Source organism: Solea solea, chromosome 10 (genome assembly GCF_958295425.1).
Source record: "Solea solea chromosome 10, fSolSol10.1, whole genome shotgun sequence".
NCBI lineage: Eukaryota > Metazoa > Chordata > Actinopteri > Pleuronectiformes > Soleidae > Solea > Solea solea.
This window is the reverse complement of record NC_081143.1, coordinates 14287231-14299648: the sequence shown is the minus strand read 5'-3', so window position 1 is coordinate 14299648 and position 12418 is coordinate 14287231. Positions and strand designations below refer to the sequence as shown.

The 12418-nt window shown below is 40.8% G+C and overlaps 1 protein-coding gene across 3 annotated transcripts; it reads right to left on the bottom strand.

The window, feature by feature from the left end:
- Nucleotides 1-475: 475 nt before the first annotated feature.
- On the bottom strand, nucleotides 476-11697 carry haspin (histone H3 associated protein kinase). Of its 3 annotated transcripts, none has more exons than XM_058639982.1 (16): nucleotides 11262-11696; nucleotides 10009-10152; nucleotides 9749-9892; nucleotides 8879-9022; nucleotides 6637-8581; nucleotides 5283-5418; nucleotides 5024-5166; nucleotides 4611-4796; nucleotides 4110-4195; nucleotides 3896-3958; nucleotides 3713-3804; nucleotides 3442-3521; nucleotides 3165-3253; nucleotides 2192-2334; nucleotides 1964-2066; nucleotides 476-1368 (listed from the first exon to the last, which is right to left on the bottom strand). In XM_058639982.1, exons 1-16 carry the CDS (start codon nucleotides 11417-11419, stop codon nucleotides 1167-1169), a joined length of 3858 nt encoding a protein of 1285 aa, XP_058495965.1. In that variant the 5' UTR covers nucleotides 11420-11696; the 3' UTR covers nucleotides 476-1166. The 3 variants fall into 3 exon arrangements, with proteins under 3 accessions (XP_058495965.1, XP_058495966.1, XP_058495967.1); XM_058639983.1 differs by having other exon boundaries at nucleotides 8879-9019; XM_058639984.1 differs by lacking the exon at nucleotides 8879-9022 and having other exon boundaries at nucleotides 11262-11697.
- Nucleotides 11698-12418: the final 721 nt, after the last annotated feature.

Here is a 12418-nt window from a genome sequence, read left to right as displayed (position 1 = left end):
CTTTTATGTATACGTGTGTGTCTCTTGAGAGGAAAACAACCACAAGCCTTTAAAATATGAAATGTAACAGCAATGAGTGGTTAAACAGGATCCTGAACATGTGTTTTTGTCTAATACTTTATCTGTTAAATTGGACGCTCTAATTTGACCGTAGGTTCCCACTTGGTGTGAGTGGATGGTTGTTTGTCTCTATATGTGACCCTGTGATGGAATCTGTTCAAGGTGTACGCCGCCTATCGCCCTGTCAGCTGAGATTGGTAGAGCGCCCCCTGCGACCCTGGTGGAGGATAAAGCGGTAGAAGACGTATGGATTTTTCCTATTTGAAGTAGAAAGCAAATCGCAGTGGATCCTGTGGCTGTGAACGGCAAACATTCTGGCTGCTGGGAGCTGTGCGTCAGTCAGGTCAATGGGTGAGATGTCACGTGATATTACAGCTGACTAAGCAGGACAAATAACCTTAACATGAAATGATAATCTGTTTTGGGTCTGGTTCTGACATTTATTTTTTTCATGTACATCCATGTGTGTATTTACATCATTTACACAGCACATGCTTGTCATCAGAGAAAACATGCAGGGCCAGAAACTCAAAGCTGCATATTTTTACAGCAGAGTGTTTGCATCCTCTCTGGTGTGCGAAGGCCACCGTATTTTTGCCAAAACTGTGAGCACAACAGCACTTAATGTTAAAAAAAACAAAACCCAAGGAGATTTATTAAGTATATTTTTTTCATCATTTATAAGTGTTACTAACAACACATAACACATATTTTCCACATGGTCGTAACCTTTGTCAAATGAAAAGCTTCACTACATGAACTGACCTTCATCTCTGACAAGGGAATCTTCTTTATACACGAGAGGTCATGAAGGGTCACAGGGTCACAGTGACTATGATCACCTACATACGTATGGAATTAGATTTGTGTCAATATTTTCAAACTCCGCAGCGACCCAAGGCCCGCCCATGGTCATACTCGCAAACAAGAACACGCAAAGAACTGAGGGAGCGCAAACGCAAAAGCCTCGGAGCAAACTAAATATTGACACAAATCTAATTCCATACATACGCTGAACCTTCGACTCACTAAAAAAAAAGAAGAAGAAAAAAGTATGTGGCTCAGCGCCCAGCTCACACTTCGTCTGCTCATTTGGCTCCGACACATTACTGGAACATGGGGCAGTTCTGTAGTGCCTCGGTGGCAGAGCCGTACTGGAGGACGTTGTCATAGAAACGGGTGAGCTCCTCTCGCGTGTCCTTGGCGCCTCTCCCCCCTGAGCCCCGGTACTTCATGGACAGTAGCTTGGAGCACAGGTAGTGGAGCCACAGCACGTTGGTGTGAGGGCGGTAGACACTCCATTCGTTTCTGAGAAAAATGGAACACTTTTAATTTACAGAATTAGCCACAAGAAGAAGACATTTTGTGGGAAATACACAATTAGTTCGATGAGAGGATTCGATCTGTTCCGGAAATATGAAGTTCTATTCAGGAGAGAGTAAGCTCAGCTTAGCATTGAGCCTGGAGGAAGGGAAAAATGTAAAGGGGGGTTCATTTTTTTAAGCTTTAAGCTTTAAGCTTTTAAGCTGTTCACAGTACTTGTACCTTCATATTGAGCAGAGATAGAATTATTGAGAATGAATATTGATTTTTTTTACTCCTAAAAAAAAGTCACATTGCTATTTTAGGCCATCACGTTAAACAATCAATAACAATATCAATTGCCAAACTAAACTTTTTGAAAGACAATACACCCCATCATAGAAACATCTGATCCCTCCTGTCAGAAGTTGCACAAAAAGAAAAATTAATTGCTGTTTGAAATGTCTAAATCAGCTGCTTTGTCTTTCATATTGATTCACAAACAGGAAATAACACATTAACTGTAACGCCGAGGCTCCATTATGCCCCATGTTAAATGTGTTTGCTCACTGTGAGCCATTTACAGTAAATCGTCACTGACCCGTTCTCCTGTCGCATCAGTCTGTAAATATCAAACTGATAATCTCCCTGACCCATGAAGAGCTCCTCGTCCTTCGAGATGTCACAGGACACCGTCAGGTCATCTGATGACAAGAAAACAGACAGTACACAGAGTATTGATGAACTGTTTTAAACCCTTCCGTAAATATACAGTATCTACACAAAACGAGTCATTTAAAATATGTAGAGAGTAGAAAAATCGTCTGACCGATTTCTAATCTGGAGAGAGAGTAATCAATGATGCGGACCAGCAGCCCTTTGGTTTCCACAGAGTGAGTTGTCCCGTTCAGAAGGAAGCTCCCCGTCTTCTGCTTGGTCGTTTTGACCAGGACGTTACCCCAGTGCAGATCCCTGCAGTAAAACAGCACACGGTGATTAAAGACACTGATGAGTCACTAATTACAGACACAAACACTCACTCAGACGAGGACTGGCTGAAAATACTTGAAAAACTTTGGAAAGGGACCTCATCGTTACAGATCATATATCAAAACCTAAGGAGTGAATGCAATAGGCCAATAAGTAAGCAGCTAAATGTAAACATTTCAGCGAGCAAACCCGGGTGACAAAATGTAGATGAATCACTGTTAAAAATGTGCCGTTATCCAAGTTGACTATGGCGTTTTTGATCTCCAGGAGACGTATGGAACTGGTTTTCAACAAGCAACTCTCTGCTATGTTGTGGAATTTAGTGAGATTATGAACAGGTGTCATACTATATTGTACACATACAGCAAAAACACAACTGCAAAGGCAACAAAGACCAAGACTGCAGACAGGGAAGTGTGAATGTCAAAGACTGTATATAAAAATGGATGTTGTTTTCCAGCATGAAAAACGAAGCCAAGAAAGTAGGACAAAAGTAGCTACTAGGCAGCAGAGGAAGTCTATTGGGAAATTGAGTATATAATGTCAGTCACTGTTTTCAGTGAGTTAATGGTTTCAATCATTAGTTTCAGCTCTTCTTCATTAGCACATGATGACAATGAAGCAGAGCACATATGAGAGGACACCAGTGTGACCGGCCATCAGCTACCATCATCCAATAGGTGCCTGGTCACAGGTGATGCCTGTGAACCTATGGTTGAATTTTGTTTTGCAACTGGCAGATTACAAAAATCTGTTTTGTAAGAATCTATTGGAGGCTTGAGTTTTTGTACGTAGGTGCACTAGTGCTCTACCTGTGTTCAAAGTGAAGCTCCTGCTCAGCAACAGCCAACGCAGCAGTGACCTGATGAAGGATGCTCTTCGCCACTCCCAGAGATGCAAGCTTGACGACACAAGAGAGGCTTGAATTAAAGACGGTGTACTTTGATGAAGCAAACAAACCCTTCATAGGTTAAGAAGATTTGTTCTTAAAATAAACTTGCATAATCATTTTTTTTTTTTTTTTTTAAAAGGTAGTCTGCAGAAGTAATAAGCTGGAGTCAATGCGGCGCCGTGTGTGCGATCCATTACCGTTCCGTTGCTGTTCTCTAGATCGGCACCTCCAAACTCAAACTCCAGGATTAAAAAGAACTGATCCTCTTCAAAGAAATCTGTGCAGGGGAACATCAAGACATCCAATGAAACATATGAAAGACTGTGTTGAACCATGTTAAATGGGGTTTAAATTGCTGCATAAGTAAAAAAACAAATAAATAAATAAATACCTAGTTATATCAGTCACTGTAACTTCAGAGACATGTGTGAAAGCAATGTGAAACCAATGCTGATATGTTTATCTGACCTGGTCTGTCGTTTTCAGAGCCTTTCTTGTGGTCAAATTTGTCCCAAGCACTGAGGAATTCTGGGGGATAGCGTCCGCGAACACAGTGGAGACTACGAGACACACACACACACAACACATCAAGTCACGACACCACTCGACAAACACGCACGAAAAGACAAAAGGACCAGTCGCGGCGCTTACTCGTTGAGTCCAATAAAGCTGTGAGTCTGGTTGTGTTGCTTCGCTTTCAGGCTGCTCAGCTCCCTGACAGGAAACAAAACACAAACAAAACATTGTCCGGGCATCATTCAGGCCTGATGATTCAGATTTTTTTTATTATTATTATTATTTCGTTGTCACAACTTCCATCATCCACACATCTCGGTGAATGTAGCAGCGTTTGTTTGTCACTTACTTTGAGATAATAATCTCATGAAGAATCTCTCCAAATGTCTTCTGGTCCTCTCCGTTCACCTTCTCGCTGCCCCCTAGTGGAATTATCTGTCAACACATGAGCCAATGTTAAACTGCTAACAAGGTCTATATATACTCTGTATGAACAGTACATGCAATTATTTATATACCTTTTTTTTTGTTTTTGGTTATTATGAAACTGTTCATAGCATTGTTCTTAGCATTTGAGAGCCCCAAACAAAACGCCATTGTTTCATGAAGGTACTTTGCGGGGGGGGTTTAATGGCCGATACTGATCTTTAGATGTAATAATTGGTTGATGCCGTTTATTAAAAATAACCCAGAACAAATCCGCACAGATTATTTGCACGTCGACCAGTTTTTTGACTAAAAGACGATTATACCACAAACACTTTAGGTTAAGTTAGTCATCAATACAACTTTCTGAAAAGCTCATCAACACACTTATATCGTAACACACCATAAATACACAAACACATACTTTGAGAGCCACGGTTTCTCCTGAGGCATTAGTGGTGGAGAAGACCTCGCCAAAGGTTCCCTCGCCAATCTTAACACAGCGCTTCATACGGTGAGGGAGAATGCACTCCTCCCAGGCCAGAGGCTTCTCCTGCCCACACTCGGCATACACCTTCTCTGCATCCGACAGCTCTGCGTCCTCACACACCTGCCACATAAAGAGGTGATAAGACACAAGTTTACAGGCAGTGAAAATGTGGCAACCCCATCACAGGCTGTATGACGAAAGTCAGAAGAGATGCACAGGTTTGTTTTTTCACATTTTAGTGAACAGACATTGATCATTATGATCTTCATAAAGGTGTTGTTTACTTTAAAAACGTGTATTTTTCTTATGACTACTTCAAAGTTGCTCATGTGTAACGTGTGTTTTACCGAAGAATCGTGGGTCAGCTGCAACTGGAGGTGTTTGGGGAGCAGAGATCGTAAAGGTGAGGCAAACAGATCCTGGCTGATGTCTGTTTGAGCCATTCTTCCAGGAGTGCCTTGATGATATACACTCCTTGGAGTGAGGAGCACTAATGAGAGGGAAAGATAGAAAATAAAAGAAAAGGTAAGGGTTCAATTAGAAAAACATTCACGGAAAAATAATTAGAAATAATTAGAACTCCATGAAGAATAGTGGTAATCGTGCCTTTGCGATGAACAGAGAGGGCAGCCTTGAGGCGCCTCCAGGTGTGTGTATTGGGAGTGAAGTCAGCCAGCAGAGACGAGATGTTGAGCGGGCTCGCTCTCACTGGGGTGGACAAATTGACGAATCCTCGCAGCTCCTAAACACAGAGCACATATCATAGATCATCGGCGATGCCACAGCTCTGCCTGTATCCTTCCTCACAAAAGACACTTACTTATTACAGCAGAGTGGGATTGAAGCTGAAGCAAAAAACTAAACAAAAAAACATTTGTTTGTGTAATAATACCGGCTAAGGATAAAATATAAAGAAAAAGGTGATATGTAGGATACAAAATAACATGGCCCGTAACTAACAATTACTTTCATAATCGATGAATGTGTCAATTATTGTCTCGATTAATCGATTAGTTGTTTGGCCCATAAACTAAAAAAGTAAGAACAAAATGACTCAGACTACCTTGTTATATAGAGCAAAGAAACCAGAAATTATTCCCATTTAATTATTAAAAACACACTCAAACTGATAAATTGAATATCAAATTAATGGTTGATGAATAATTAAGCAACCTATTAATAATGGATTAATCGTTGCGACACTGATGGCAAGCGTGCAAGATTACTTAATCAAAACCTGCCACTTAAGGAGAAACCACGTTACTGAACCTGGTCAAACTATTTTGATTTCATTTCGTGCCCATTCACAACCATGATATCTGGATTGCAATGTAAAAGACATGCCCATCTCTAACATTCAGAAAATGATAACAAAACAATTTGCAAAGGGTGGAAAGATGATTAATTTGTCATTCAATTTCATAAAATGTTCTTAGAAAATTGCTCCACGCAAAGGCTGTCTCACATAATATTTAACTAATCTGAATAGGTCTCAACTGGAAGCCATTTTCTGTATTTGAAAGTGAAATTCATGGCAATTCATCTTAAAAGTCGTGTGTAGAATTTAGCAACATTTGTTAGTGAAGTTGCAGCTTTATATCCTCACTTCACCCTTCCCCTCAAAGGGTATTTGAGAACCTACGTAGCCTTCAGTTAGCATCAAAACTCAAAATAAATGTGTCCATCGTGGTCGACAGTACTATTAATAATAATAACAATAATAATTAATTAATAATAATTTAATTTTTTCGGAGATTAATTTTGATTTTAAGTATAAAGAGACTCAAGTGTCAAACACCTGCTTCATTTCACCTTCACTGCAACAAATTGTGGTAATGACTTGAAAGGTCCAGTGAAAACTCTAAACCATCACATTGCCTTTACTCCATTTGTCAAACTCAGCAATTTGACATAATATTTCAGCAGCACTGTGGTGCATTTTCAAGCACGTTGTCCTCACCCTCGGCTGCTTGTGTTTTGCGGTGATCAGCTCATTGATGCTGCAGTCGACTGACTTCACTTCGCCTGCCCGCAACCATGCGCTGGTGTTGCTTTTGTTTTTCCAGCGGTTCACACTCAGGCCGCTCACACACGCCTTCCTTGTGGTCCCAGGTCGGTCAGTAGATGTGCTCCTCCTCTTTTTTTCTTTAGGGACCAGGGACATTTTCTTTCCTCTCGGCAGAATGTCACAGGAGCGCTTTACAACTTCTTCATTTGAGGAAATGCTGTCTTCAGAACAAGCCAAGCTCCTCTTTTTCCTATTTACTTTAAGAGAAGTGTCTTTATGACAGACATTCATGTCACTGTCAGACTGGTAGTTATTTTTTATCTGTTCATGACTGGCCGAGCCTGACGCATCTGTGGGTGACCTTTGCCCTTTGTCCCCTTTTGACTGTGGTAAAGATATTCTCTTCATCTCAACAGAGAGTTTGCGAGAATGACCTCTCTCTTGCAGCGTTGTTGTGAGTATTGCTGCTTTCTCCTCTGTTGCTGGATCACTGGACTGTGTCTGAGCGACTGGACCATAACCGCTTACTGAGCAATGCACAGGCAAAATCGATCCCTCAGTGGTTTCTCCTAAACACGTGAGATCTTCTGGGTCGTTGGTGTTACGCGTGTGGTCATTTTCAGCATTTACAGACCCGTGGCTACACACCAAATGTGTTTCTTTCTGCTTTGGGAAGCCTTTAAGCTGCTGAACAGTCAGTTGTGACAAATCCAACCTTTTGAGCTGAACGGTGCATTTCTTCACAAGACGATTGTCATTTACAGCTACAGCCTCGTCCTCTGTAAACAGTGTCTCCACACTCTTGACTGATGATTGTGTGCCCATAATAAAGTCGACGCTGCTCTCCGTGTGGTGGGTAGATTCATCAGCGAAATCCCTACAGTCAACTAATGGTGAAAGATCAGTCCCTGAAGCGGCTTGTTCAAGAGAATCACAACTATCTACTGACCGTGAACAACTTCTGGTTATCAATGAATGAAGTTCAAACGATGCAGTTTGACTGCCTTCCACAGACTGTGGAGGTTCGTGTGTTTGCTGGCTATGACCCATGCCTGAAAGTCCCAAACAGGATGAGTAGGTTGTTTGACAGCTAAGCTGAGTCACGGTGAGGTTTTCTAATCTCTGCAGCCGCACTGTGCAGGGACTGGTCAAGCATTTCTCCTTCAGAGCCTCAATCAGCCACTCTAACCCTCCCGCTGCTGACACAAAGTCACTGCTGCTTTCACTGTCAACAGAGAGCACATTCAAGCTTAATTCCCCTCTAAACTTGGTCTTTGAGTCTTCAGTGTGGCTGTTTGCCTCCTCGCTACAGCTGCGTCTCTTGTTTGTGCTTCTGTACGCCATAAATAAATCACCAGATTGCTCACAAAGACTTGGCTGCAGTTTACCATCACTGTGGAGTCCAGTGGGTGCTGCAGAGAGAGGTGGTGAGACAGGGTGCCCGGGTGATTTAAAGTTGTCTTGAAATGGGCTCAGGATACCTGCACAGCCTACTGTCATGGACGGAATGCTGGTAGACTTCTCATTGATGGAGAAGGGTTTAAGGCGTGGACGTGTGCTGAAGGAGCTTGCTGAGGGAGTAGAGCAAAAAGGTGGGTTCCTGGAGTACAGTCCGAGGCTCTGATCTGCCGATTCATTGAGGGATATTTCTCGCAGGGGGTTAGCAAAGCTCAAAGTCCCTACAGCATTTATAGAATTCTCTGCACTCGACACTAAAAATGCTGAAGGAGGGACCCTCGTCCTCCTGGTGGGCCGCAGAATACGTCTGGAACGAAGAGCTTCCGTAGTAAAGTCATCAGAGGAGTTGAGGATGCTGACTATTGCTTTCTGGAGCGTGGGTTTGGCGGCGGCCCGGCGTGTGCGGCAGGTTACAAAGCGACCCACAGAACGCTGAACACTAAGTGAATAAAAGAAACACAAAGGGCAAATCGTTAAAGCCATCACAGGACATTACCAAGTGCTGCACAGCACATAAAAACAAAAAAAATAAATCAAAATTTTATTTTTAATCAAATAATTTAGAATAAACAGAAATGTAGTGATAGATAGTGATAGTGATAGAAACTGGGCTGACCCAAATATGTTTTTAATAGTGTATGGTATTTGCTGCCCTGTTGCAGTTCATTGAAGCCACAACACACTCCCTTCAACTTTTCAGTAGGAGCAATAACAAACTGACTGGCTGAGGACTTACTCAGAGCCGCTCTTCTTTTGAACTGAATTTTTGTGAGATCTAGCAACAGACGTCGAGTCTCCCTCACTCTCGCTGGTCACTGGAACCTGCCGTCCTTTCCTCTTCATCAAAACTCCTAAATTAGACGCAAGCTGGTTTCTCCTACTGACACATAGAGACAAAAACCATTTCAGAAATGCATAAACTACAATTATTTCTGCAAATGAGTGACTTCAGGTAAGCAAGTAATTGCACATTGAAAAGTACAAATGTGAAAATACCTGGTCAAACTAAGCACAATTCAAATGTATTTAATTACAAGGGAGCTTTATCACAATATTTAATGAATTCCATTGTATTGCAAATTTATCTAATGTCAAAACATTATGTTTTTGTTTTTTCACATTGTTGTTGAAAGGTTTCAACAGTCCTAAATCTATGATTGTAAACTGCAGCTTTCACAAATAAAAGTGGCTCGAAAGAGCTGATGAAAATAGACACATCTGCTAAAAATATTTTTTAAATTTATTAATTTCTTAATGGTCACAAGAAAAACATGCTTTACTTCAGTAACCTGATACTGAATAACACAAATGGCATCTACAAAATAAATGTATGTCTTTATGTGCATTTATATAGAGTACTATCAAAGAAAATAATGTATAAAAAATAAGTTTTAGTGACTTGAACAATTTTTCTGGGAACAAAAATGGGTAATTTGCAATAATTGGCCAATATGGTTTAATAAAAACAGCTAACATTAATCAGCGATTAATTATCTACTTACTAACATCATTAAAAAAACAAATAAAATAGATATATTTGTCACTATGTTCTGACAAAGGTTGCGTTTCCATGGTACGCTCTGCCAAAACGTTGCTATACACAGACCTGGTTCTGTTGCTTTGTTGAGCGACCGCAGGAATGGAGCAGCTGATGTTCTCCTCATCACTGTTGTTCTCCATCACACGTAACGCAGCTTTTCTCTTGGCAGGACGGACTGCCCTACTATTGCAAACACTAGTCTTCTTCAATCTTATGATAATAAAGAAAAGATTAAACCCAACGTGAGCAGGTTAAAATTATAACAATAACAATAATGTAATACTACTCGAAAACCACTATTGCCAGGTGCATGTTTCTTTACAGACCTTGTTGTTCTGCTCTGCTGAGGATGAGGAGGAGAGGGGAGTGCGCCATCTTCCTCACAACTGTTCTCCTCTGTCAGACACCAAATGGCCTTTATTTTGGCTGGACGTGTCCCATTACGACATGCAACACTAGTCCTTTTCTCTCTATGAAATGAAAACAAAAAAAAAATAGATGAAACTCTGAGCAGAAAAGACTATATCAAAAATGAGCATGGGAAGGTTAGAGGAAAGCTTTAAAATGACCAAGTATGATTTGGTGATTTTGAGGGTAAATTGTTTTAAATTAACTTCTGTTTAACATACAAGGTTCATATGACGACAGTGTGTATTGTTTGGAAGTAGAACTAATCGGATGAATTGACAGTGACAGAAAAACTAAAATATATGTCAATAATACTTTTAACTTAGCATTTAATAGTTATATGTTTAATTAGGACGCATTTACTGTAAATTGGCTGCTTAAGAATTGTGACCAAAATATAAAGCACTGTCTCTGGGCAGGTGTGGCTGGAGCAGATAGAGCCGGTCATTTATTAATCAGAAGGACAGTTATTTCATCCAGGCTGCATCGTCTAAGGCCTTGTTCACTGTGTTCAGAGCTTGGGCTTGATTTTTTGTGCGAAACTGAGTTCGGGAGGCGTCCAATCATTTTGGTTCCAAACTGGCCCGACTCGGGTCGGGTATCCATGCTCTAATTCAGACCTGTTATCAACATCTGTCGTGAGTGGAGAGTGCCAAGCACAGCTTATCACACCAGACACTGAAATGCGTACTGGATGTGTCTCTGCAAGAAGGTGATTATGTTTTTAATGAGTCAGGCTGTGCAGATGTGTCGGTTTTCAGTGTGTTTTTGAGTGCGTCTGCGTAAGTGACAGTGGATGAGAAAGAGAAAAGACTGAGGAGGCACTCTGTAATGATCCATCCTCAGGACATATTATTTTCATGTAGCTCAGGAAGGTGACCATATACATTGGTCTCTGTGATTAGAACATTCAGGATTTATTGGAAGCGTTCAGACCGGAACTGCATGTGACTAGATCATTCAGGACAAACGTTGACCGGTATGAATGGGAGCTCAGTGGTAGATGACACGGATGTAAACACACCATAATCAGACACATATCTAAAAATAAAGCAGACAACATACAACAATCTCGCAAGAAAGGTTCTACTCTGTCTTGAACAACTCGTTGCTTGAACATGTTCAGTATTTAATGTTATTATTTGTTTTTTGGTGACAGATCATTACGTACCTTATCCCTGGCTTTGACGGTTCAAACTCGGAGAGATCGCCGTCTGTTGAGAGGCTGCTGTCGAAGACCTGCTTGCGGTTGTCCGGTGAAATCCAGGCGGGCAGCTTTCGCCTCTGTTTACCGTATGTCTTCAGAAAGACCGAATTTACTGGCTTCATGATGACTCAAATCACCGTTACGACTAAGGCTAACGTGAGCTAGCAATGCTAAACTTAACAGCTAACAAAACTATGCGAGCGCTTTAAAACTAACACTAAACAGTGACAAACTAAACTCACTGCAACTCTAAGTAGCAGTTTTACAATAACACAGGTCCATGATTATCGTTATGCATTACATTTGTGTCTCCTTCATTATTATCCAGTGTGAATCCGCCAGAAAACCGCTTATTGTTCAAACTACTGAACGCACCGATGATTGGTCCACAACCGGTAGTTAGTTACGATATCACAGCACCGCCTGGTGGATTGGAGGAATTGCAGCTGTCTGAACTGAAGAAGCCTTTTGAATGAGAGGTGAAACGTTTTCAAGAAATCCACAAGTACAGTTGATACTCACTGATTGGTGATTTTTGAATATTTACAACTCTTTTTTTTTTATATAAACTGCACATCTACAGTAAAGATTACAGTTGACAGCTTGTTATAGCAGCAAAGGCCCAGAGTCAAACAAGTGACAAATACAAAATAGTATAGTCTGTTGCTGAATAAGCAGCTCAATCAGTAGTTCTTGGAACCATTATATCATTATAAAAAAAATTAAACACAGAATATATTCAAAATATTTGGTGGGCTTGATTATTTCAGTATTTGTAGATTGTGAAAAATGTACACATTTATGCACACACATTTATGAGTGAGAATATGAAGTTGTAACATAAAGTAGTGCAACATATCTTAGTTAAGTATATGTTTGTGTATCTGAAGTTAGACTTCAGTAGTTCCAATTAGAAAATACACATAAGCAAGTTAGAAGGTTTAACAGCATTTCTGACACAAGGGTTTCATATTAAGGCAGCACCAGGAGGGAGACACAAAGAATGGACTCTGATGATGAACCCACCTGATATGAAGCTGCTAAAGTCTCATAATACTCACTTCAGAATTCAGATAAATGTTTGAATACAGCTGTTGAACAAACCAAGGGTTTGTTATTGT

Excerpts from the sequence above, each read along its gene's own strand:
- haspin (XM_058639982.1), bottom strand. The coding sequence starts at position 11,419 with ATGAAGCCAGTAAATTCGGTCTTTCTGAAGACATACGGTAAACAGAGG. Across the intron at positions 5,419-6,636 it reads CAAAACACAAGCAGCCGAGG|GAGCTGCGAGGATTCGTCAA; the intron begins GTGAGGACAACG and ends CTCTGTGTTTAG. Across the intron at positions 2,335-3,164 it reads GAGCTTCACTTTGAACACAG|GGATCTGCACTGGGGTAACG; the intron begins GTAGAGCACTAG and ends GTTTTACTGCAG.